Source organism: Lactuca virosa, chromosome 8 (assembly GCF_052849685.1).
Source record: "Lactuca virosa cultivar CGN04683 chromosome 8, Lactuca_virosa_CGN04683_v6, whole genome shotgun sequence".
NCBI lineage: Eukaryota > Viridiplantae > Streptophyta > Magnoliopsida > Asterales > Asteraceae > Lactuca > Lactuca virosa.
Window position 1 is genome coordinate 58,710,179 of NC_136433.1, and position 25,700 is coordinate 58,735,878.

At 35.4% G+C, this 25,700-nt stretch overlaps 2 protein-coding genes and 1 non-coding gene across 4 annotated transcripts; 1 reads left to right on the top strand and 2 right to left on the bottom strand.

The window, feature by feature from the left end:
• Window positions 1-14,274: 14,274 nt before the first annotated feature.
• LOC145128826 (uncharacterized) lies at window positions 14,275-15,981 on the top strand. Its single transcript, XM_079063622.1, has 5 exons — window positions 14,275-14,733; window positions 15,137-15,234; window positions 15,302-15,399; window positions 15,485-15,713; window positions 15,808-15,981. Exons 1-5 carry the CDS (start codon window positions 14,397-14,399, stop codon window positions 15,826-15,828), a joined length of 783 nt encoding a protein of 260 aa, XP_078919748.1. The 5' UTR covers window positions 14,275-14,396; the 3' UTR covers window positions 15,829-15,981.
• A 940-nt stretch (window positions 15,982-16,921) lies between these two features.
• TRNAM-CAU (transfer RNA methionine (anticodon CAU)) lies at window positions 16,922-17,007 on the bottom strand. Its single transcript is given in 2 exon segments — window positions 16,922-16,957; window positions 16,970-17,007. It is a non-coding gene; the product is annotated as a tRNA-Met (tRNA).
• Window positions 17,008-17,465: 458 nt separating this feature from the next.
• Window positions 17,466-19,889, bottom strand: BIM2 (BES1-interacting Myc-like protein 2). 2 transcript variants are annotated; one of them, XM_079068795.1, is made up of 8 exons: window positions 19,768-19,889; window positions 19,545-19,646; window positions 19,263-19,347; window positions 18,923-18,992; window positions 18,711-18,806; window positions 18,195-18,616; window positions 17,998-18,098; window positions 17,466-17,874 (listed from the first exon to the last, which is right to left on the bottom strand). In XM_079068795.1, the coding sequence occupies exons 2-7, from the start codon at window positions 19,639-19,641 to the stop codon at window positions 18,041-18,043; spliced, it is 828 nt and encodes a 275-aa protein (XP_078924921.1). In that variant the 5' UTR covers window positions 19,642-19,646; window positions 19,768-19,889; the 3' UTR covers window positions 17,466-17,874; window positions 17,998-18,040. The 2 variants fall into 2 exon arrangements, with proteins under 2 accessions (XP_078924921.1, XP_078924920.1); XM_079068794.1 differs by having other exon boundaries at window positions 17,998-18,118.
• Between the last annotated feature and the right edge of the window lie 5,811 nt (window positions 19,890-25,700).

Consider the following 25,700-nt stretch of genomic DNA (forward strand, 5'->3'; position numbering starts at 1 on the left):
GGATTGACATTGGTGGCGAAGGGTGGCTCGATGTTTATCATAGATCAATGAAGCGTGTGTGGCTAACCGGCACATTGATTAGGTGATAGTAACAATTAGGTGCACCACGTGATTCGTATGGTTATTCACACCTTGTTTGTGATCCTCGGCATCCCAGTCACAAATAGAAGGGCATAATCGAGATTAATCATGCCATTGAAAAGTTCAATGAATCTCAAAGGATATAGGAGTTTCAATTCATTTAAAACTTAAAAGTCGTTTTTCGTTTTTTCATGGTGGAAATTGGTAAATCGTCATTTACCTACCTTCAAATATTCTGCAACTAGATTACGGCATCCCTCTTCTAGGTTGTAGAGTATTGTGTTGGATCCTAGCCTTGATGTTTCATTTGGGTGTTACATCAAGGATTCTTATCAACTAACTTGAATTTTCTCCCGTTTTGTAGATGTCTAAATCTTACAATGGTCTTCCCAAGTCCCTTGGAACAAGCTTTCCAAATGAAGATGACGTTCCACGATACGATCAAGGAAATGAGAGTCATGCTTCACTTCCTCCACCTTCTCCAATTATTCTCCCTGACCCATAAGTTCAAAGGCTTGAAAAGTTCAAGCTCACTCAAGCCCTTCTGGCAAGTAAACACGAAGATGGGAAACATGTGTGTGCACACATCTTAGAGATGAAGTCACACATTGATAGGTTAAAGATGATGGGTGTCGATATCTCAGAAATGTTGGTTGTTGACTAGGTTCTTCAGTCACTTCCTGAATCATATAGTGAGTTCGTTAAAGAGTACTATATGATGGACCATGACGTGACCCTCATTGATTTGACCTATTTGCTTATAGCTGCTGAATCAGAAATGATTTGGCGTGCTGATCAAGCAAATTTGTCTGGCAAATCAAACTCCCAAACTTCAATGGACATTGAAAATGGTGACATTGGAAATCCAGAAAAGGTAAATCATGAGATAGTTCCTTGTGCCATTCCAAAAGAGTCCATCTGCTTCTACTGTCAAGAGAAGGGGCATTGGAGACGAAGCTGCCCTGTTTACCTGAGAGATCTAAGAGATGGGAGAGTCAAGACGTATGGCTCTACTTCAGGTAAAATCCAATAACTAACTCTATAAGTTCCTATTCTTTGATTTTCAATACATGATGTGATAAGATTACATTTTGATGTTTTGTAGGATCGAAGAAAAGAGAGGAAGCTTAAGAGAAGAAGTAAGCTGAATCTGATCGTGAAGAAATGAATTTCGATCGCATTGCTTGAAGATCGGATTTTTGAGCTACTACTTTAGAGTTAGAATAGATTGCTTAGAAATTGAAATAGCATAGTTTTCATTTGAATTGCATTGTAAGGACAAGTTTTTCTGCAATAAAATGAATTTTGATTTCGTCCTATTTATTTATCCTTGCAATGGCATATGTGAAAATGGATGTTTATGTATTTCTAATTTTAGCAATGTTGAATTGGATGTGATTCTTGATTATGTTATTTGTGAAATGTCGAGGATTTGCCAAATAAAGGAAGATTCTCATCGCCCAAGTTTGAATTGGACAGAAACTTGGAATCATACAACTTGGTTGCGTGATGAATGAGAAACTTCATATTTTGGAAATTAGACTAATTCTTTGGCAAAGTGTCAAGAGAAGGACCAGGAGATCGAGTACACTAGGTTGTGCGTTGATCAAGTCCACCATAAGAGTGATAAAGATATTCGTCATGATTTACTAAAGTTTAGTAAATATGATTATACTTATAAGATTAAGTATAATTCTGAGTTAATTGAAAGAGTTTCAATCAATAGCAGAACGAGTAAGAAGAATCAAGTAGGCAGAAAGATAAAAGTTTCTCTATTCTAAGAAGAAGGGAGAGTACCTTTTATTGTGTTTTATGATAAGTCTTAATGATTAAGAACCATATCTCAATTAATCCTCTAAGTGCGTCTTAGTGCAATTGCATGTTTAAGAAGAGGAATCGAGAATTGTAGAAATGGTTAAATCAAGAAGTCAATCATACTTCGTTCCAATATCAAGTCTAAGAGTCAAGATTCTGACATGAGTGACAAGTCTTAAGTAGGTTTATAACACTCGACAAATGTGGAATTTGGAAAAGTTTTCTTATTCTTGCACATTTGAAATTGGTAAGTTGTGATGTCTTGGATAAGACAAAGACCAACCAGGACCAATTGTGTGAAGTGTTAAACTTGACAAAAAGGTTACACTAACTCTTGAATATTTGTTTGTCAAGAAATGTTTCTTGACAAGAGAATCTTATATGTCAAGGAGTCAGTGGGAGTCTTAATGGTCTTGAAAAGTTCAAGAACAAATCAAGAGTAAACCTAGTTGATCATCACTAGCACACGACTTGAGGTTTAAAACCTATCGTGGATGACATACTCTTTTTCTGTGCCATTCCAATTGAGTTAATTATGCGTGTGAGTTCTATGAGTTCTAATTTGAATGCATAAAGACAAAGCTATTGGATTAGGTGTCTAAGCCTATAACTATAATTGGTATGTATTTGAATTGATAGCAGCACAGTCCTTTTGGGTTGCCCTCAACCTAGCAACTGGACAAGGAAATTATGAAAGGAGAGATATTGATTTATAAGATTAATAAATTAATATATAAATGATTTATTAATATGTTAATAGATTAATATATTAATTAGAAATCATTATGTTTAATTAATAGTTAGCTAGAAATTAATCAGAATTAATTTTGGGGTTAAAAGAATTAATTATAAAGTGCAGGGACTAGTTTGCAATTAACTAATAGTTGAGTGGAAGGATCCAGAACCCCCTTGGAAGGAGGTGGACGAAATTCATAGGGGAAACCGTAGAGATTTCGTCCAAAGGGTCCAGATAAGGCCCTTGGGTTTTGCTTAGGCCCTAAGCAAAGGATAACTAGGGTTTTCCCTAAACCCTAGATCCCTAAACTATTTAAGGAGCCTCCTGGCTCACATTTGAGGTGACTGATTCTTTGGAAGAAACCCTAAGGCCGAAATTGCATACTCTCTCCATCCTCTCTCCTCCAAGTTTCCTTCTTGCTAGTTCTTGGGTGTGATTCCATTAGAGGCATTGCATTTGTGGTGCTAAGCTTCCAAGAAGATCAAGATCAAGATCAAGAGGATTATCAATTGTTTGATATATCAATTGAAAGGTATGTAACTCTTAAACCCTAGTTTGTTAATTTCGAAATTAGCCTCTCTCCTCTAGGGTTCTTGTTTGCAATTCAAAGTTATATGTTCAATAGTTAAAACATAGATCCAAAAGTAGGTTGCATGTGAACTTAGGAATTGTTTTTCTAGTTTATTTGTTTTACCTAAAACCCATCAGTGGTATCAGAGCCATTGTTTGTTTTAAATTGAATTGCTATAATAGTTGAATTGCAAATTAGGGTTTATAGCCATTAAACCCTAAATGCCAAATTTTCGCAATTAGGGTTTTGGATTGAAGGGTTTTCGAAAACCCTAGCCTCCAAAGAACCCTAATCGAAATTAGGGTTAGGGTTTTGAAAACCCTAGCCTCCTCCCTTGTAAATTTCGAAATATGCCTAGAAGTTTTAGGGTTTCTTGTTTTGGATAATTGTTACTTGATTAGATTAATTGGATAATTATCCTTACCCTAATTTTCGAAATTTAGAGGGATAAGGATTAGGATTAAATTAATTGATTAATTTAATTAGATAATCCTTACAAGATTTAATAAATTGATTAAAAGTTAATTAATAGATAAATATTAAATCTAGTTAATTGGTTTATTTAAATTTAATTTAAATAGTTTAAATTTCGAAATTTATATAAACCTTGAAGTTTTAAAAAGTTTTAAAACACACCTTATATATGTATTATGATTAAATGTTTAATATTATATATGTATAAGAATATGGTCAGTCAAATCGCTAGTATGCCTCATTCACGAAGCTAGTCTATAAGGGGGGTATAAGGAAACTGCCTATAAAATGGTAGTTGAATGGGTGTCCACTCTCACCCACTGCTTCCTTGATTAGTGGAGGGTCGTTAGCAGAACGGATTTGATAGGACAACTACTTCTCATTAAAAGTATAATGCTATTAAAGAAAGTACTAGAACATTATTTTACAAAATCCCAACTCTAGCTACTTTAAGAAAAATATGAAAAGTATGCTAATCCATGAAATTGCACATTGTGCTTTATTGGTCGTTAGTGGAGCGTGTGTGGTTAACTAGCACACTAAAAGGCACTAATAAAGAGTAGTAATGGGTATCTCATAATTATCATTCCGATGGAGCGTGTGTGGCTTACCAACACATCAATAGTTAATGATTGCCAAAACACCTCACGAAATGTGGACGGGGAAAGTTCCCTCGTTGGCACATATTAAAGTCTGGGGTTGTGAAGCTTTCGTAAGACGGGAGACTCACGACAAGCTAGCAGCTAGAAGTGAGAAATGTGTTTTCATTGGTTACCCAAAGCAGTCTTTTGGATATTTGTTCTACAGGCCTAGTGAAAACGTGGTCTTTGTAGCACGAAGAGGAGTCTTTCTAGAAAGGGAGCTCATATTCAAAGAGGACAGTGGGAGCACCATTGAACTTGAAGAAATTCAAGAGTTAGCCAATGAAGGAACCTTAGATGACACTAGCACTCAACCAGAGGAAACAGTTCCTGTTGAACCAGTTGATAACTCATTACCTCTTCGAAGGTCCACTAGGGCGAGTGTGCCACCTGAGTTGTATGGTTTTCATATTACTTCAGATGGTGACACATTCATAAGTGACAGAACACTGGTTAACTTAGATGAACCAGTCACTTATAAGGAAGCAATGGCAGGCCCAGAGGCTTCCAAGTGGAAAGAGGCAATGGACAACGAGATTAAGTCCATGTATGACAACCAAGTTTGGAATTTGGTTGATAGTGCACCAGGTCGTAAGACAGTTGGGTGCAAATGGATCTTCAAGAAGAAGACAGACATGGATGGGAATGTGCATACATTCAAGGCTCGACTGGTTGCAAAAGGTTTCACTCAAACCCCAGGGGTTGACTATGATGAGACCTTTTCGCCAGTAGCTAAGATTAAATCTATTAGGATATTGCTCGCCATAGCTGCCTTTCATGACTATGAAATCTGGCAGATGGATGTCAAGACTGCTTTCCTTAACGGGAAGTTGGCTGAGGATGTTTACATGAATCAGCCAGAGGGTTTTGTTGATGCAAAGTTTCCCAATAGGGTGTGCAAGCTTGAGAAATCCATTTATGGATTGAAACAAGCATCTCGCAGCTGGAATCTTTGCTTCCATGAGAAAGTCAAAGAATTTGGTTTCTCTAGAAGAGAAGATGAGTTTTGTGTGTATATCAAGGCTAGTGGGAGTATAGTAACTTTTCTGGTGTTATATGTCGATGACATATTACTCATTGGTAACGACGTTCCAACCTTAAAAGAAGTTAAGTCTTGGCTTGGAAAGTGTTTTGCCATGAAAGACCTTGGAGAAGCTGCCTATATTCTTGGGATTAGAATATTGAGAGATAGAAAGAAGAGACTAATTGGACTTAGTCAGAGCACATACTTGGATAAGGTACTAAAGAGGTTTAGTATGGAAAATTCCAAGAAGGGAGAGCTACCTATCCAGAGCAATACCAAATTGAGTAAGACTCAATGCCCGAGTACAGATGAGGAAATAGATGACATGAGTCGTGTACCTTATGCTTCCGTTGTCGGATCGATCATGTACGCTATGACATGTACTCGCCCTGATGTGGCATTTGCTTTGAGCATGGTCAGTCGTTATCAGGGAAACCCAGGTAGAGCTCATTGGATAGCGGTTAAGAATATACTCAAGTATTTGCGAAGGACAAAGGACTGGGTCCTTGTGCTTGGTGGCAGTGATACATTGAGAGTAGATGGTTACAGTGATGCCAACTTTCAGACGGACAGAGATAACTTCGTTCTCAATCAGGCTGGGTGTTTTTACTGAATGGAGGAGCAGTTACATGGAAAAGTTCCAAGCAAGATACGGTGGCTGATTCTACTTGTGAATCAGAGTATATAGCAGCGAGTGAAGCGTCGAAAGAAGCAGCTTGGTTGAGGAACTTCATCGGAGATCTCGGAGTTGTTCCAACCATCCAGGAGCCTATGGAACTGTTCTGAGATAATGAAGGAGCGGTTGCCTTGATAAAGGAACCGAGAGATCATGGTAAAACCAGACATATCGACAGAAAGTACCATTTCATCAGACATAGAGTAGAAGAAGGCCATCTTATAGTAAAGAGGGTGTCATCTGAAGATAACCCAGCAGATCCCCTCACAAAGGGTCTGAGTAGGGCTAAGCATATTCAGCATGCTCGGAGCATAGGACTGAAAGATGATATTAGTTTTAGTAGTTAGATTAGTTTTGTTCTGAATCTTGTAACAAAGTAAATGTAACTGACTTTTGGTGATTAAATAATAAAGTATTATTTATAAGTTTGGTTACTGCCTTTGTCAATTGTTTATTATTGTGTTTCATATTTTGCATGTTTTACTTCCCGAATAATAAGATTATTCAAACTCCACAGTCGCTCGTACTTTTGGAAGTAAGTAGTGAATCAAGACTGTCATGAACTAGATTGTAGATTGTCTAAAGGATAGGCATGGCAATAGAATTGCTGCAACATTCATGAGTACTCAAAAATTGAGATTTGAGTATTGGAAAAACCCCCCGCTCAGAGTATCACTTCATGGAATTCATCACGAGTAATACTGAGACGATAATATCTTATAATTTTGAAACGAAGATATATGAGTTGTGATTTACAAGTCGGTCATGCATTGGTGATACGAAAACGCATCAGTACCTTGGTGTTATAAAACGTATTGTCATGTATAATTTGATGAGTAAAAGATACAAGCATATGAGTCAACGTTTATTCGTTCCTTTTGCCCTAACCGGAAAAGCGATATCTGTGGGCCCCTCGATGATTTGGTGTTGACTTATGTGCTGGGCCCAGCCAGGACTGAATTGATGTGTTCAATTAGAAGTCCTACATCATCACAAATCAGGAATCGGGAAACATAGATTCTGGACAAAGAGATTGATTACATTCCATGTCTTTTGTCTAGGGATATCTAGCAGAACGAAGGATTATATGATCACTTATCTTAGGACACGTAACTGATTGGGTCAGAGTTCGGCGGCAGCTTTTGGAAGCTACAATTTACTGGTTACATTTAGAAGGCATACTAGCAATTATAGTTACAGACTTATCCAAGTGGGAGACTGTTGGATTAGGTGTCTAGGCCCATAACTATAATTGGTATGTATTTGAATTGATAGCAGCACAGTCCTTTTGGGTTGCCCTCAACCTAGCAACTGGACAAGGAAATTATGAAAGGAGAGATATTGATTTATAAGATTAATAAATTAATATATAAATGATTTATTAATATGTTAAAAGATTAATATATTAATTAGAAATCATTATGTTTAATTAATAGTTAGCCAGAAATTAATCAGAATTAATTTTGGGGTTAAAAGAATTAATTATAAAGTGCAGGGACTAGTTTGCAATTAACTAATAGTTGAGTGGAAGGATCCAGAACCCCCTTGGAAGGAGGTGGACGAAATTCATAGGGGAAACCCTAGAGATTTCGACCAAGGGGTCCAGATAAGGCCCTTGGGTTTTGCTTAGGCCCTAAGCAAAGGATAACTAGGGTTTTCCCTAAACCCTAGATCCCTCGGCTATTTAAGGAGCCTCCTGGCTCACATTTGAGGTGACTGATTCTTTGGAAGAAACCCTAAGGCCGAAATTGCATACTCTCTCCATCCTCTCTCCTCCAAGTTTCCTTCTTGCTAGTTATTGGGTGTGATTCCATTAGAGGCATTGCATTTGTGGTGCTAAGCTTCCAAGAAGATCAAGATCAAGATCAAGAGGATTATCAATTGTTTGCTATATCAATTGAAAGGTATGTAACTCTTAAACCCTGGTTTGTTAATTTCAAAATTAGCCTCTCTCCTCTAGGGTTCTTGTTTGCAATTCAAAGTTATATGTTCAATAGTTAAAACATAGATCCAAAAGTAGGTTGCATGTGAACTTAGGAATTGTTTTTCTAGTTTATTTGTTTTACCTAAAACCCATCAAAAGCACCTTGATCAATGGAAAGTACATTGATATGAAAGGGTGAGTTACTTGGAAGACATGGTGGGCATTCATGTTACCATGAGGCAAGAAATCAAGATTGAACAAGTTCAATCCATATGTTTTTGGATTTGTCGCAAACTTTCGTTTTGACAAATTCACATGGATAGGAACACATATATCATAAAATCTAAGTGTCATAAGGTTTTCCTCCTTCATGAAAATGATTGTGAGGAAATGCTTTCACTAAGAGAGATTTTAAGAAGATAGCAATTGTGAAAATTGTATTCTCAAATTCGATTATGATTACGGCATCCCTTTTCATAGTTCGAATTGTGAGATTTGGCAATTGATCTGAACATTTGGGACTTAGTAACATAAATTCTGAATTGTTTAGACACACATGTGAGCTATCTAAGGCAAAGGTGTATGAGCTTAAAAAGCTTAGATAAAGGCTTATCAAAGCATTAGGTATTAGAAATATGAACTTAAGGAATTCAATAAGCATTGTTTTCTAGAAATTCAATTATTTTCTGAATACATGTCAAAGCTAGTGGGAACATAAGTGTTATGCTCGTAAGAAAATAATCATCATGTTAGTGGGAGCATGATTATTATGGTAAGTATTGCAAGTTAGCAATATTAATTATAGAAAACAAAGATTCACTTTGCAAAGTTGCAAGGGTTGAAAAGTTGTTTTACTATAATTAAGGGATAGAATATTATACTTCTTTTCAAAATTCTAAAGCTTAGATCGAGAAATGTTAATAAATTTAGTCAAGGATACATAGTGCATTCTCAAAATTCGATTATGATTACGACATCCCTCTTCATAGTTCGAATTGTGGGAACAGGGCACATAAAATATTATGGCAGAAGGATGATGAAGTATCATGTCTTTATGTGAGACATTATGCATCGTGTCCAATACGCTTCGGGTATAGGATCGATTGCATATGCTATAATATTAGACCATTCTAAAATTTTCCAAATGCCTAGGGCATTAAGAGGGAAAAGGGACTAGAACTGGTTTTGACTAAAATAATTAAACAACTATCAAAGGACGATTTGAGGTTCACTGAGGATTTGTCGCTTGTGAGTAGTTGGAATTATAGTATTGGATGGACTATATTGACATTATTATGAATAGATAGGATTCTATTAAGAATGAGTTGTCATATGGAAAATATGGAAATGTTTCCATTAATGGGAGTTGGATATTAAGAAATATGTCTAGATTAGAAACTTTTATGCAAAAGGATGTTCAAAGGAATGTACTTTGAGTGAGAGACATCACATCTATAAAATTGTTTTGTAACAATTTATGATAGAGAACTTAGTAATTTCATTAGCCAAGTCCTAGTGAATTTTGTGCTATGACTTTACGAAAGGGTCGTTGCATAAAATGTTAGAATCTAACATATTCTAATAGTGGCAAGAACCTTGTATTCTTACATTAATGATAAGGATTAGGGATTGTGAAATGAGTTTCATTGGAAAAGGTTTTCAATTGATCTAATTTTACAAAGTATGGACCATAGGAAACCAAAGTGTGCATGCTTGGAGCATGGGACAATTGTGGTTATAATTCGAGTAATAAGTTGAGTTTCTGAAACAGTAAGCAATGAATAATGAGTAATCAATATGGTGTTTAAATAAAAGTGTTTTATTTACGCTCAAAAAGTTTTGGGACCATATAGGATTAATATTATTATTGAGTTTCACTTTGCATGTTTTGACTTCCAGAATAACTAGGTTATTCGAACCTCCACAGTCGGTCATACGTTGGAAGTAGGTATGAAGGAAGACTGTCATGAATCTGTCTGTAGATTGTCTAAAGTGTTTAGACATAGCACAAGTTTGCCGCAGAGTTCATGAGTGCTTTGATAAGATTAAAGTATTGGATTAAACCCACGCTCACTTGAATCACTTCATGGTTTTATCACGAGTGATTGGTGAGACGATAATATTGTATATTCTTGAAACCAAGACGTGTGAGTTGTTACTTGCTGATCAGTTGCACATTGATGATAAGTAAACGCACCAGTAACTTGGTGTTATAAAACTTATTGTTGTGTGTGATTCGATTAGTAGGTGCAATCAAACATTTGAGTCAAAGTTTATCCATTCCTTTTACCCAAGGTAGGATAAAAGCGATATATGTGGGCCCCTCGATGATTTAGTGATGACAAAGGAAAGTGCTCGGTCGGGCCAGGACTGATTTGATTTGTTCAATTAGTCAGTCGTCATAAATCGGAAATCGGGAAACGACACATAGACTGAGAGAATGATTTCAATCCATGTCTCATGTCTATACGATATCTTGTAGAATGGAGGAATATATAATCCCTTATCTAAAGGACACGCGTATCTGATAAGATCAGAGTTGACAGTGGCTTTTGAAAGCTACGATTGCTGATCAGGTTCTGAAGTTATGCAAAATAGTTATTAAACTTATCCAAGTGGGAGACTGTTGGATTAGTGTCTAAGTCCATAACTATTTTGGTATATACTTGACCCGATTATGAGCATGGTCCTTTTGGGTTGCCTTCACCATAGCAATATGTAGGATGAATTAAGGAGAGAAAGGTTTAATTATGATTTATTAATATATTATAAGAATAATATATTAAAGGAGAAATCATATTGTTTAATTAATATTAGTCAAGAATTAATTAAGAATTAATTTTGTGATTAAAAGAGATTAATTATATTAAGGGGACTGATATTGTAATTATAAGATAGTTACAAAGTTGGGCTTAGGATCCATTAGATGGCAATGGACTAATTCTATATGGAGGACCATAAAGAAATTGTCCAAGGGCCTTCTGGAATGGTCCATTGGACTGCTTAGGGCTTAAGCAGCCAGATTAGGGTTTCCTAGTTGTAAACCCTAATAGCCTACATGTATATAAAGGACCCTTAAGCCCCAAAAACGTGGACAAGTAATCCTTTAGGGTTTCCAGCCGTTTTTGGTGCCTCCTCTCTCCTCCCTCTTCATCCAAGTTGCTTAGTGGTGTTTGTGACTCCATTAGAGGTGCAACACTTGAGGCACTAAGTTTTCTGAAGCCATTAAAGCAAGGATTGATTGTTATTGCTATATAACAATCAAAGGTAATTACTAAACTCTTATTTCAGTTCTTATTTGATAGATCTAGGGTTTGTAAGTCTTGGATTCATTGCATGTACAATAGAGAAACCTAGATCCAAGCATTAGGGTTTGTATGAGCACATATGATTGTTCTTATGCTTAAAACCCATCATTTTTTTCTTCACATAATTCAGTGTGTGAAAGGATTAAGTGTGTGGATTCAATCAATTTTAATCTGAACTAATATAAATGTCTTAATGCAGTTATCATTACGGTTCGTTGAGCTATTTGAATATTTCATCTTCAAAACAACAAAACCTAAAAAAATCATAGATTTTTTTTACAACATTGCTACTCAATCTTTTTTTTTAGATTATTAATAGAAGCTCGGAATATAAGATGAATTGAGTAGGTTGATTGTATAATTCGTTTCTTTCAATTTCATCATTGTAATTTTTTTAGTGCAAGCTCATCGTTAGTTTTTCTTAATAAGATTATATCATTTCAACAAAATGACAACATCTTGTTATAACATACGCATTGCTCACAGCATCTCCAACCCACCCCCAAACTCCATTTTCCCCCATTTCTTTTTCAACCCTATCTTATTTTCATCTCTATTTTTGGAGACAATTCCCCCAAATATGGGGGAATACTATTCATATCTTCAAAAATGGAGTTGAAGTTTAGGTGGCCAATTTTAGTCTTTCTTATTTTTATTTTATACATTTTAGTTTATTTTTATCTATTAATTATAATTTAAATGCAATATTTAATATTTGTAATATCATGTTATATACTAATTTATATTACTTAATCGTAAATATAAAGTTTAATATTTATTTATCGAATTCATATAAAAAAATTAAATATATACTAGAAACTTGAAAACGGTAACATAATTTATAAAATATAATAATCAAATATGATCGTGATCTTGATATATTTATTATAAATATAATCTTATTTATTTAATAATTATTTATAATAAAGTAATAATTAATGTAAATTTATTATATATAAACATTTTATTTTAGATAATATAATTTGTAATATTTTTGTAATGAAACAATATAATATATATTTGATAAAATCTAATTAGTAGAGAGGTATATTTGACAATGTATATGTATATAAATTATAAAAATGGAATATTTTAAGAATATATTTTTTGAGATAAAAAATCATACATACTTATAAAGCTACCATTTTTCTTGAACCTCGTGCATTTGAAACCCCCATAAAAATTTGCAAACACCTCATGCATTTGAAACCTCATATTTTAATGAATATCACTCAAAAATCTCTTAATAATGATTAACAATTCAAAGGTTTTATAACTTATATAATATATTTAATAAACAATTAATGGATACTCTACTATAAAAAGGTCAATCTTTTTTAGTAGACACACAAATACAAATCACATACAAAATTCACAAAGAAAACAAGTTTTAAAGTTTTTTGTGTTGGTTTGAGGGCTTTAAACAATTTTTCGAGCCATGTTATTATGTTGAAGTTTTTAATTTGTAAGTTTGTTATATACTAATTCTTTTTTGTATTTTCTTGATTTAAGTATTCTCTTAAGAATATCATTGTATGTTGTGGTTGAAATTTTAATGTAAATTAGATTAGATTCATGTTATCGGTCATATGTTATGGAATGTGATATATATAATATTTATTTAACTATTGTATACATGTTTGTATGTTCATGTTGCTTCAAAACAATAATTAATTAAAAATCATGGATATGTCATATTATCCATATTATCCATGTAAGCCTTTTTTAAAATGCAAATTGTCAATCTTATCATTTTATATTTTAGTATATGTTTAACATTTTAATTATAATAATAAGTGTTTTTTAAAAGTTTTTTTCACTTATTAATAATAACAAGTGGTTTTAAAATTAATAAGCAATAATTATAAATAATAAAATTAAATTACATGGATATGTCATATTATCCATGCAAGTCTCTTTTGAAATGCAAATTGTCTATTTTATCACTTTATTATTTAGTGTATGTTTCACATTTTAATAATAATATTAAGTGTTTCTTAAATGTCTTCTTTAACTTATTATTAATAATTAGTGGTTTAAAATTAATGAATAACAATTTTAAATTATAATAACATCAAATTATAAATTACATTTAGCTATAAATAAATTGTATTTTAAATGAACATCATTATTGAAATTAGAAAATGATCGCATAAATAAAAATATAATTAATCAATAATAATAATTGTTAAAAATAATATTAAATAGATAATTATATTTAATTCTATTAACGAAGAATGTGGGTTGATGTTATTGAATATTATTGTTCAAAATAATTGAGATTATATATATATATATATATATATATATATATATATAAATTAGTGTAAAACTATTATTTCAAAGTTAATGTTAATAACATAACCATTTTAAACATATATTTTTCAATATTTTAACAATATATTTTTAATCTTCGCTGCGCAACGCGCGAAAATTTGTCTAGTAGAATAGAAAATGGAGTAGGTTATCGTTTTCGTTTGCAAAGTATTATGACAATGTTACCTCACCGGTCACCACAATTGCTCCCTATCATTTATCATTTATTTAGATATATTTTGTATGTAGGTCTCGTTTTTATTTTTTTATTTTTTACCAAAGCTTGTGTGTTATTTATAAATAAAATTATATCGTTAAAATATCAACAAAATAAATTTCTAAAAATAACATAATTTATTATCATCAATTATAAAATAACAAATTTTATACTAAATTAAAAGATAGTTATATACATTGTCTTTCTCTCTTTCATTTTGTCATATCCCGTCTCTCTTAGTACAATTTTCCATAACATATTTAGATACTATCTGAAAGTTCTCGAGAATATCTTTTCCTACATATGCATTATCTTTTTCTATAATAAAATGAATCCTAGAAAATACAGTATATTTTAAAAGTTTTTATATAAATAAAAAATGATAATAAAATGTAATATTTGGTTTATTTGTTGCTTCCATTGCCAACCCGACTCTTGTACCTTTATTGAACCTTTAAGTGCGGTCATATTAGGGAAGCAATAACAGACGGTTACCATACGTCCGTTCGCATGAGCTGCTCTGTCACCGCCGGTAACTTTATCTTACCTCACAAGACGCCATTCCGCCTACACTCGCAGTTTTACCAGTGAAATCACACTAGCAACCAAAAGGATGACTTCAACAATGGAGAATTTTTGGCAAAAAGCTAAATCATTAGCTGAAGAAGCAACAAGGAGATCTCAAACCCTAACTTCTTCTCCGGTCAGAATTGCCGACATCGTATCCGAAACCGCCAAACGCTCTAAAGACATTGCCGCCGAGGCATCTAAGAAAACCGCCCTCCTCCTCTCACTTGCCGATCAAATCCCCTCTCTCTCGATTACCTCATCATCATCTTCTTCTGACACTCCGTCGGAGTTGGAGCTTGAAACGTTCGGGATCACTCAGGATCTCCGAGACTTCGTCAAAGGACTCACGTTATCGACATTCCAGAGTTTCCCCTTTCCAGGTTTCATCACTTGTTTCGTTGATTTTTCTAGTAATCTCTATGTAAATAGTGGTTATTCATGCTCTGTTACTGTTATCTATCGATTATGTTGATTGCTCAACTAAGTCCAACACGTTAACTTACATTTGACTATGAATGTCAAGTTCGTTGATTCGAAATTTATGTTGAGCATTCTTCAAACTGAAGTTCCTCACACTAACTACATAACTATCAATCACATATTCTCACATGACTTTAATCAAATCACCCAGATCGTTACTGTTATATTGTTATTAATGATCTATGTAAGGCAATTTGATTAAATTGGATGAAATGATGTATGATTATGATTATAAGGCATAATTATCTAACTGAATTCACTAATCACAATAAGGCAACTAAACTTGTTTCTATTGAATCTCAGATGATTTGGTGTCTGATGTTACTACTGTCTCCAATGTAAGGCAAGATCTTTCAGAATGGCAGCAAAAACATGCAAATCTTGTCCTCACAACAGTTAAGGTATTCACACATTTCATACATGAACAAAAACATAAATGGAAATTCTGATCATGATGATTCAAAACAGGAAGTTTCAAGGTTGAGATATGATTTATGCCCAAGACACATGAAAGATGGAAGATTTTGGAGGATATATTTTACACTTGTGAGCACTCATGTATCCCCGTATGTGACTGCTTTTATCTTGGAATTTCCATTATATATATCTTTTATATTATATTAAATGATATATCTTTGATGTTATATATAGGTATGAAAGAAAGTTTATAGAAGAGAACAGATTAAAACAAACACCACAAAAAGAAAAAGATCAAACAGAAGAGGTGGAAGCACAGCTGAAAAGTAAGAGTTCTTCATCAGAACAGGATTTGGATTCATATCTTTTGGGAGATTTTGATGACAGTGATGCTGAAAATAATGATGCTTTTGATGGTGGTGATGATGATGAAGATGATGATTTTGATAAGATTGAGAATTCTGTAAGTATAAACTTTGTTTTGTTACATAATTTGGAATTTGTGTTTATCATAAAAATTGGGTTATGTTATATGTTTCTATATGTATTATTTGCAGGAGATTGAAGATGGAAAATAAGTGAAAGAAGGATTGATTTGTAAGATTGATGAAACATGATTTGTTTATTTTGTGATGATGTTTTTCTTTTATGCAATTATGTAGTAAATCATTGTTTAAGTTGGATTCAGTTCCATATAGAAAATATATAGTCCAATCTTTTTAGTGTTTCCAGTGTTTTGTTTAAAACAAAAAGGGCCTAATTTTTGGGAAATTGTCAGAAAAGTCTCAATATTTTCGGAAAAGTAACCGTTAAGTCCCAAAAAAAATTGAACATAAAAGTTACAATTATTTCATTTTGGCTCAAATTAACAATTTTTTTTTGTATAACATTTCAATTTTGAGCTTGTATTTAAATGTCTTTCTATGTAATTTTACAATTTTTAAAGCTAACAACTATTTTTACACTTACAAATAAAAACTTCAACTTGTAGCTATCAACTATTTTTGTTAAACATACGAAATCATGGTTATCCTTGGTCGATTGGATTTGAGATGAGGAACTCACATCGTTGTTTTTAGGATATAAAAAACGAAAGAGAGACATTAGTTTATTTGATTGTGTTTCCACAGAAAAAAAATAATTACAAGAGTTATTTTATCATATAATTATATATCAAATACATCATTTGTCGCAGAATGTGAAACATTTTTAATATTCGTGTCGTCTGAAATTGCAATATTAGGCCAATTCTAATGGACCTCTAAAACAACATTTTAGAGGTCAATTTTACTCCAATGAACTTTCAAAAGGCCCGTCATTTTTATGTTAACACCTTTCTTAAAAAAAAAATACTATTTTAGAGTTTGATTGGAATGAAGTCACTAAAATGATGTTAAATAATCATCATTTTAGTATTTGTGGTTAGAGAAGGTCAGATGAAAGTATATTCGAATGAAGTCACTAAAATGATGTTAAATAATCATCATAAAATGATGTTAAATAATCATCATTTTAGTATATTCACGTGAAAAAAATAAAAATGTTATTTGAGCTTATTTAAACATAAACTTTTAATAAAAGAAGGGGAAAAAAATTTGAAAAAGCAATTTAATAACAAAGATTCAAAAGTCAGATTGGAGAAGCAATTTAATAAAAGGAGAAAAAGATTTTTGGGGTGAGAGAGGCTCGAACTCTCGACCTCAGGATAACTCAGATAGCTATGAGACCTACGCGCTAGCCAACTGCGCCACCACCCCTTTGTGATATTACAGTCTATCATTATTTATTTAATTATGTTATAACATAATAACTGTTAAAATTTGGATATCGTTTTGGCAACTAGCTAATTTTTAATTTTTATTTTTTAAATCAAACTGAAGTGAAAAAAGCTGTCTGTGAGTATGAATTTAAATATTTTATTTTAAAACAAACTTTTTTTAAGCTTTTAAGACATTTTAGAAGATTTTAGCTTTCATGTAATTTTATACCAAAAACTTCTGTACAATAAAAAGATTTTAGCTTTCATTTTAGAAGACTATTTTGCCAAACATGCTCTCACACCAAATTCGTTTAACATCTAAAAACTAAAACAAATGGTCGCCCACGAGTTGAAACAGACTACTAATATAACTAACATAAGCCCTCCATAATCATATCTTAATTTACTACCTTTCGTCCTAATTATACAATAATATAAGCTACATTACACCACAAACACAAAAACGACAAATTAATTTTATATCTCTATCATTTCCATTTCCATGTGGGTCCCATCTCATGTTCAAGAACAATAATAAGTAAAAACAAATCCCAGTCCTCTAAACTCTTAAAATAATAAGTTTTTGTTTATTTTTCTTGAAACACTAAATAAAATAAAAAAACCAAAGGCAACACTCAACTCATCATCCACATGCAGCAGCTCTTTCTACAACATAACAACAGATTTCTCGGGTTGCCAAAACCACACATCATGTACAAATTGACCCATTTACCCCCCCTCCCAAAACATAAATTTAGCACCAATTTCATGTCTTGAGTCTTTTTGGAGGTTGAGATTGATCAGAGTTTTCTCCATTGCTAAATTCTTGAAACCTACCCACCGGTTGTTGAGAGTTCTCATGTTCCTGAACATTAATTTCATTTTCAAATTTTCTTTTCTTAATAAATCATTATACTTTTCAAACTATAATATCTTAAATCTTAATAAGAAAAGAAAAAAAGTAAAATATCGTTGCATAAATTTGTACCTTAGTAGTGGATATGAGTCCTCTGTTTGCACGTTTCCCAAGATCAACTTGTACTGAAATGGTAGCTTGAGTCAAATCCACACCCGAGTTTTGTAATGCATCTGTAAGCGAATTTAATAACCTAAAAAAAAAATTAATATTTAAACTTTATAAATAGTTTTTCCAAATGAAAAGTTTCTTTTACAATTAACACTCACCCTTGAGAATAAACACTTGAAATACTAATTGTCCCTCCTTCAACCATCAACTCATCTTGCTGACTTCCATCTCGGGCAGCCGGGCCCGGGCAATCACTTGACCCGTGAAGGGCAGGATGGGAAAATCCACCATCAACAACCGGGGCAGCTTGTCCGGGCAGGTGTCCGGGCAGTTGTCCGGGCAGCATTGGCAAGGGCATGAGTGTTGTCTTGTTTGATAATTCAGGTTGTGAATCGATTATGTTACAGTTCATGTCACTAGGGTCAGTTCGGGCAGGGTTTTGATTTTGTGAGGTTGTGTTGATGGGAGGGGCAATTTGGACATTTTCATCGAATCTAACGGGAAAAGATGGTGGTTGACCAGAATCGGCCTTTATCACGGGAGGTTGACCAAAATTCGGGACACGCCAGTGACTATTTCTCTATGGGGAACAAAAGATATGAAAAATAAAATTCGGTTATTTTGAAAATATATTAAAAAATATTTAGAAAAATGAGATGTTAAATGTTAATTACCCAAGGCATTAATTTTGTGGGCTCTGTACTCCAACCTTGATATGATCCTTCATATTTTTGTACCCTTTCTTGTAAATATTGAACATATTCTATTACCTACAAAGAAACGATAATCATTAGATAATAGATAACATAAATACAATAATCATCCTTCAAATAATAATAATGATGATGATAAATATATAAATATGTTTTACATTTAATTGATTTACCTCGAGTAGAAATGATGCTGTATCTCTCTTTTGATCACTATTGGGTATCAAATCCCTCAATATCTGGAATCTAATTAACAAGAAATGAAAGCTAATTCATTATGTTTTGTTATATTGATAGGTTACATTATCATCTCAATTCTGTTTGATCTTAGTTGATAAATTTCCATTGATTTCAGTTCATCATTCCCACAAACATTTTGTAAATGTAATTACGTTAACTACAAAGAACACATGATAGAATCTAAAACTCATAAAGGATAGCAAGATTTCTACCAAAACTGACAAATTCCAGACAAATTAGATAAAAGATTAATGGTGATTGTGATCAAAGACATGCCTTTCATTGATTTTGCTTCTTCGACGCTGCTCTGTAACTGAATGCTTCGACCTAGTAGCATTAGCTTTATCACTGCTCTTCCCATCTGTTTTAACCCCAATTCAGTTAATATATACAAAATCGCTTCATAAGAAACCGATTACATGATTGTTTTTCCCTTTTGGGGATTGAATAATCAACACAATTGAATAAAGTTCGGGAATTTAGAAACCCAAAATTGATTTAATATACAATTGCTCAAAAATCGATCAGGTGTTCTTAATTTTAAAGGGGATAACAGACCTTTGCTGGTATTGGAAGACGGGGTGTTATCCTTCTTGACGCCGAATTCTTCATAATCGTCTTCCTCCTCCTCCTGATGACCTTTACTCGATTTCATTCTCCCTATTGTTGATATAGGTTTGGAGAATTTCAATAAATTTAGGGAAAGTAGATGGGTTAACGATTGATTAGAGTAAAACAGGTAGATCTATCAAATAATTAAGGGGGGGAATACAAGTCTTACGAGGTAAAGCTGGATCTCTGAATTGGGTAAACGCCGGCGGCGGCCACCGTGATAAGAACTTCACGGGCTTGCAGGAAAACCTCTTTTCACGTGCTTCTCATGAGCTGCCTTACCCTTTTTAGTTGATTGTTTTTTATCTTTATTTTTCTTTTCTTTTTTTCATCTTATTTGATTTACGATTTTTTTTATTTAATTAACATTTATGAATGTCTATATATTATTTTGGGATATTTAACTTTTATAATCCAATATCACAATAAACCATAAATTTTTTAAGAAAACCCAAAATAATTACCTTCATCAAAAATATGAAATTTTGGATAAACCCAAGATTTTCAGAGATATTCTTACCTAAAGCGGTTCGGAAAAAATGTTTTGTAAAATTTTCGTTAATTTTTTTGCACTGTATCTTCTGAATAAAATTTTACCGATTATTGCATTTTCTGAACTTTCAAAACGTATAATGATTTGCAAAATGCTTTTTCTCACAAATCTAGTCCAAAATTTTAAACATTGGCAAAAAAAAATCAAAACTCTATTTTTGAGTCTATTTAATGGTGTCTTTTATATAATGTATCGGTGTAGAATTAATTACATCGGTTTACATAACCGACCACGGGGAAATTGTATGTCGAAGACACACGACACGTTGTCCGCAAGAACAATATCATTTTTACTTATGGAACATCTGTTAAGATTTATTTTTTTGTCTGAGCAATAATTAAGTGTTTGAGAGTTATTTGGATTTTGAAAATTTAGTGTCCGTCATAAATTTCTTTTTTTATTTGTTGAGTAATATTGTCTTTTAAGTTTCAATTTGAGAGTTCTTTTACTTTGGAAATTCAAATTTCTGATAAAGTTCTTTAAACTTTTAAGTTTCAAAATTTAAAGCCGTTTTTTTTACTTTGTAATTAGTATCTTATTGCTGGAACTGATGCAATTTGAGTGCATGTTAGAACTGTTATGCTACCACGAGAAATGTCATTTCAGATCACGACCCGTGACTACTATTTGATTTTTTATTGCGATGTCTGCTTAGCAAACGAGTGAAACTATGTTTCAATGACATAGTTGTCTGGAATTGATCCTAATGGGCAACTAAGCGATCATCATATCAAGAAATGAAATCCAATCAAGAAGAGAAATATGAGGTGGTTTTGAGGTCTTTGACTCGTAACATGTTGTTTGCAACAATGGAATCCAAAACTCATTCACAGTGTACTCAATATCTCTATTTCCAGAAACTGACATATTCATCAACTTGATGTTAAAAACTTATTTCTTCACAGTTATCTTATTGAAACTGTTTAAATGCGTCAACCACCTAGATATATCGACTCTCGGTTTTTAGATCATGTTTGTCGTATGCAAAAGGCGCTTTACAATCTCAACCAACTCCTTAAGTGTGGTACCAACGCTTTACGGTCTATCTCTTATCTTTATGCTTTCTCAACAGCAAATATGACAACTCTATATTACATTTTCATCATAGTTCTAATACCATCTACCTCCTTCTTTATGTAAAAGATATTATTCTTACCGCCTCATCTTATTCTCTCATCTCCAAAGTCATCTCTCAACTATCATTTGAATTTCCAATGTATGATCTTGGCTATTTGTCCCTTTTGCTTGGCATTATTTTCTCTCGCAGTGCCCCAGGTCTCCTTTTATCCCAAAACTTTTTTGCTCGGGAGATTCTTACACATGCTGATGTGACCACGTGTAATCCCTATAGCTCTCCGGATGACACTAAAATATAAGCTCTCCACTGATAGAGATCTATTTTTTGATCTGACATTATACCGAAGCCTTGTAAGATAGGAGGAGGCTCCTGGCACACAGTATGTTATTATGTATGATAGGAAGACCCGGGGGTTAGCCCTAGGCAATATGTATGAAAGACCAGGAGGTGGCTTCTGGCGCACTGTATGCTATTGTGTATGAAAGACCAGGGGGTGGCTCCTGGCACACTATATGTGGAGTGGCTTAGTAGAGTAGTCTATATAGTTGTCTTTGTGATACTTGCATGAAAGACCAGGGGGTGGCCCTTGGCACTTGTCTGTAAGACCAAGGGAATGGCCCCAGGCTTGACCAGGAAGACCACGTGCGGCCCGTGGCATAACCGCAAGACTATGTTTGGCACATAGCACCTTAGCAAGACTATGTTTGGCACATAGCACCTTACTTGATTATGGATATGTTGGTTATGTATGGCTCTTGGCTATTTATGGCATGTATGGATCAGTTGGTTTGTATGGTATGTGGTATCTGGGGAACTCACTAAGCTTCGTGCTTACGGTTTTCAGTTTTGGTTTCAAGTACTTTGTTTTCAAGGAAAGGAGTCGGCTCGATCGCAACGCATCACACTATGTTTTCCGCACATGAGCTCTTTGGGATCACACTCTGATATGGTTTTATGATAATATGTTTGATTTCTGACACTTTGGCTTAACACGAGATATTATTATGAATGTTTTTATACTGATGGGTTATGTAATAACTTATTTAAAAATGAAATTTTCGGCCTTGAATTTTGGGATGTTACACCCTTTCTCTCCAGAATGGCCACAGGCCTCTCATCATAACAAAGGCGCTCTCCGACCTGAATGTCGTCCAACGATACTACCGCCCCTGATCCACGATGCACTTTCGCAACTGCGAAACGTGAAAGATGATGCAAAACCTAACCGAACCTTTTAGAAAGGTCTAACCTACAATCCACTTGCCAACTGACAAATCCTGATGATCCAACGTATCTGAAACCCAACTTTCCCTTTTCCTGAAGCGAACCCTTTGTGCTGACCGGACAATTGTCCCTCAACATCATACAAAAACGAATCCACTGAAACATGAACACTCATGTCTGGCCCAATCAGCCTCGGGCTGGAATACCAGGCATGCCTACGACGGGTCCAGTCATCCCTAGGATGGAATACCGTCGCGTCCCACACATGTTTGGCCCAGTCAACCCTTGGGTTGGAATACCAAACGTATCAGGTCCAATCAATCACAGGGTCCGGTCATCCCTAGGATGGAATACCCTAGATTGGAATACCTCTATGAACATAACTCGGGTCTACTTCATAACTTGAGATCCAAGGATCTATCCTTGCGTCTCATCCACCCTCCTCAGATTCGTCACAACCGAGTGCAACTCCCCCAAATCTTCAACAATACATCCAATCCGAACGTGCTCCTCCAACAGACATAACCACACAGTCTCTATGCCCACATCCTATGACTGGAATACCCTTCCGTGGTCCTCAGCATAGGTCTGGATTGCCTCTGAGCCCAGAACATGAGTCTGGTATGCCCTCCCCGTCCCTCAGCTCATGACTGGAATGCTCCCAATGACCGATCGACACTACTGTCGTCACTTCAGTTGCCCAACACTCCGACCCTGCAGATATCAACTCTCCTCCGCCACTCAAAGGGCCTAAACGACGCTCCTCTCATCAACGAACAACATACGATACAAAAACCACTACCACACACGAATCCCAAGACACATCACAATAACTCAACCCATCATCAACATACCTACCACTACCGGCCAACCAGCACGACACTCATATCTAACCCATATCACCCCCTTCGGGTTAGATTAAAAACATGTCTAATCAATTCAACTATTGAGTCGAAATTCTCAGGGTTTGTTGGCCTACCGCCTCAACCCTACCGCTCCCTTCGAGCCTCCGTGCCTACGACTTACAGTCGGCCCGCACCGGGTATCTTGGCCTACTGCATAGAGCAGGACTGCATCAACCCTATCCAAATGCCATAGACGATCATGAGAAAGAGCTAACCTGGTTCCTAGAACCTGAATGACAGGATATTCTAATCCCAAACCTTCCCAAAACTGACTAATACCCATTCGGATCCACTCTCAGTCCCCAACTGGAGTATTACCCGATCCAAGAAGATGAAACCTCGGAGACACTCTGAACTGATGGGATCACCAAGATCCTTTGCACTCTATCTGATCTCTAACAACAACTTCCGATCAAACCAACACACACTGGAGTCTTCAGCCTATTCCAGCAACATGTTCAATACTTGGGGACAGACCTACTGATTGCTAGTGATTGCTACGGCTACCCCCGTAGTCTTACAACACTTTCCATACTGGTCGAACACGTACTCGAACTAACACACAACTGAACTCAATTCATGGCTAGAATCCCAACGTGATTCCCCAACTTCTGCTATCAAGCACCCAGAAGACGTGTTCTTATGCTGGGGAGTTTTGCCGAACCCCCAAACAACACAACCCTCACCCGAAGCAGCCACTAGGGCCTCCATTCTCCTTATCGGGTTGTGAAACTTATCCCCGTTTCAAAACCCCTCCCACTTCCGCATCTCGGGGTAACACTCCCCCACTTAGATTCGACTAAGCCTTCATAATACATGAAAATTGGAGGACTCTCAATCCTTCTTATTTCCCAATGATCGATCCAATGACAACCAACTCTTTCCCGCTAGTGCTCCATTGCTAGATAATCCCAATTGATCACACACTTCTAAGAACCAGATGAACACTTCCTCGGCAATGAACCCCTTCCATTGGCGCTTTAGTCTGTCAATCACTAACGGTTGCGAACCACTGAATCCGGACAATGCTGAATAACCCTTCTGTGGGACCCTATCCGCAGGCCTCCCACATAATACCCCTTTTTCCAAAGGTGTCCCAAACAAGCTTCCCTCTCTTGGGCTCTAGAAATCATTCTCGTCAGGGTTCGCACCTTGACTCACATACCAGCTCAAACGCCCACAGCTGAACTACAGCAGCTGAAACAACCTCTGCCCTAAACCGGGCTACAAACTACTCCCAAGACATAGTCTACAATCCTGAAAGTGCAATAGATCGCGCAATCAATCCTTTCCATCCGATACAAGAGATCCAAGGCAAACCGGACCTCACAAATACTTATGCCACGTTGACCGTTCTATGCTCACCGGTGCTGAAATAATGTTGCCTATTCCTGCAACCAACTGACCCCCGAGCTGGAATACAACCTGATCCTGGGGTCACAAGTCTGCTCACTCCTTCGAGCTCGAAAAACTGAGAGGGCACAATCCTTGCTCTACAAAATGACAATCCAATCCCTCAATAAATCATTCCCCTTCCAGCTGTAAAACCCCAGCTGTACATAATCACCACTCCCTTCTGGAGCTCCCACGACTCACGTTCCGGCCTCGAGCAAACCTCCGAGCCTCAAATCTAGAAACTTCACATGCTAGCTTCTCCCGCTCCACCCGCGGAAATATAACGAGTACAGATCATCTTCCCGATCCCAAATAACTGCAGCCCTCTGCTCATCAGAATATGTCTCAGAACTGGGAAGCTTGACCAACTCCTCCCCTTGCCGTCGTTACAGCTGTTTAAGCTGCCGCGACAACCGTCTCGGCAATGGCTGCATAGCGCTCGTCGAAATGCTCAACCATGGCGGTCTTAATAGACCCGATATCTCCGAAAACTGCCCCCGGACAATCTTGATCACCTACTTTCGGATGATCTCACTAACACGATCCCCTGAAAATGCTGGCCTACCCTGGCTGCCAGCTTCCGATCCTAACTCGAATCCGGTCTCAAGACGTCTCATAACCACCATTCTGGTAACACACCAGAAAGGTCTCTGATAACCCATATAATGACAAAGAGCCAATTCCCAACCAAACCATAGGGGTTGTGACTTCCTTGCTACGCGTATGGGTCCTGTGGTTTCAGTAGTACGGGCCCATACTACCTTTCACACCTACCCATATTTGTCTCAAGTATCACCACAACACCCTAACAATATACATAAACATAGCGAGCACTCAATCCTCACTCCTAGAGGAAAGCTAACTCTCTCACAACTGACCTACCGGTCCCACACAACTCACCCATCCATGAAACTTCCACCAACCCTGCAGCACTAGTGTATGCTAGC

Coding starts and splice junctions, on each gene's coding strand:
- LOC145128826 (XM_079063622.1), top strand. CDS start 14,397: ATGACTTCAACAATGGAGAATTTTTGGCAAAAAGCTAAATCATTAGCT. Junction 15,400..15,484: donor GTGAGCACTCATGTATCCCC/GTATGTGACTGC, acceptor TGTTATATATAG/GTATGAAAGAAAGTTTATAG. Junction 15,714..15,807: donor TTGATAAGATTGAGAATTCT/GTAAGTATAAAC, acceptor TATTATTTGCAG/GAGATTGAAGATGGAAAATA.
- BIM2 (XM_079068794.1), bottom strand. CDS start 19,641: ATGAAATCGAGTAAAGGTCATCAGGAGGAGGAGGAAGACGATTATGAA. Junction 18,993..19,262: donor AGAAGCAAAATCAATGAAAG/GCATGTCTTTGA, acceptor CTTGTTAATTAG/ATTCCAGATATTGAGGGATT. Junction 18,807..18,922: donor CAGCATCATTTCTACTCGAG/GTAAATCAATTA, acceptor GTTTCTTTGTAG/GTAATAGAATATGTTCAATA.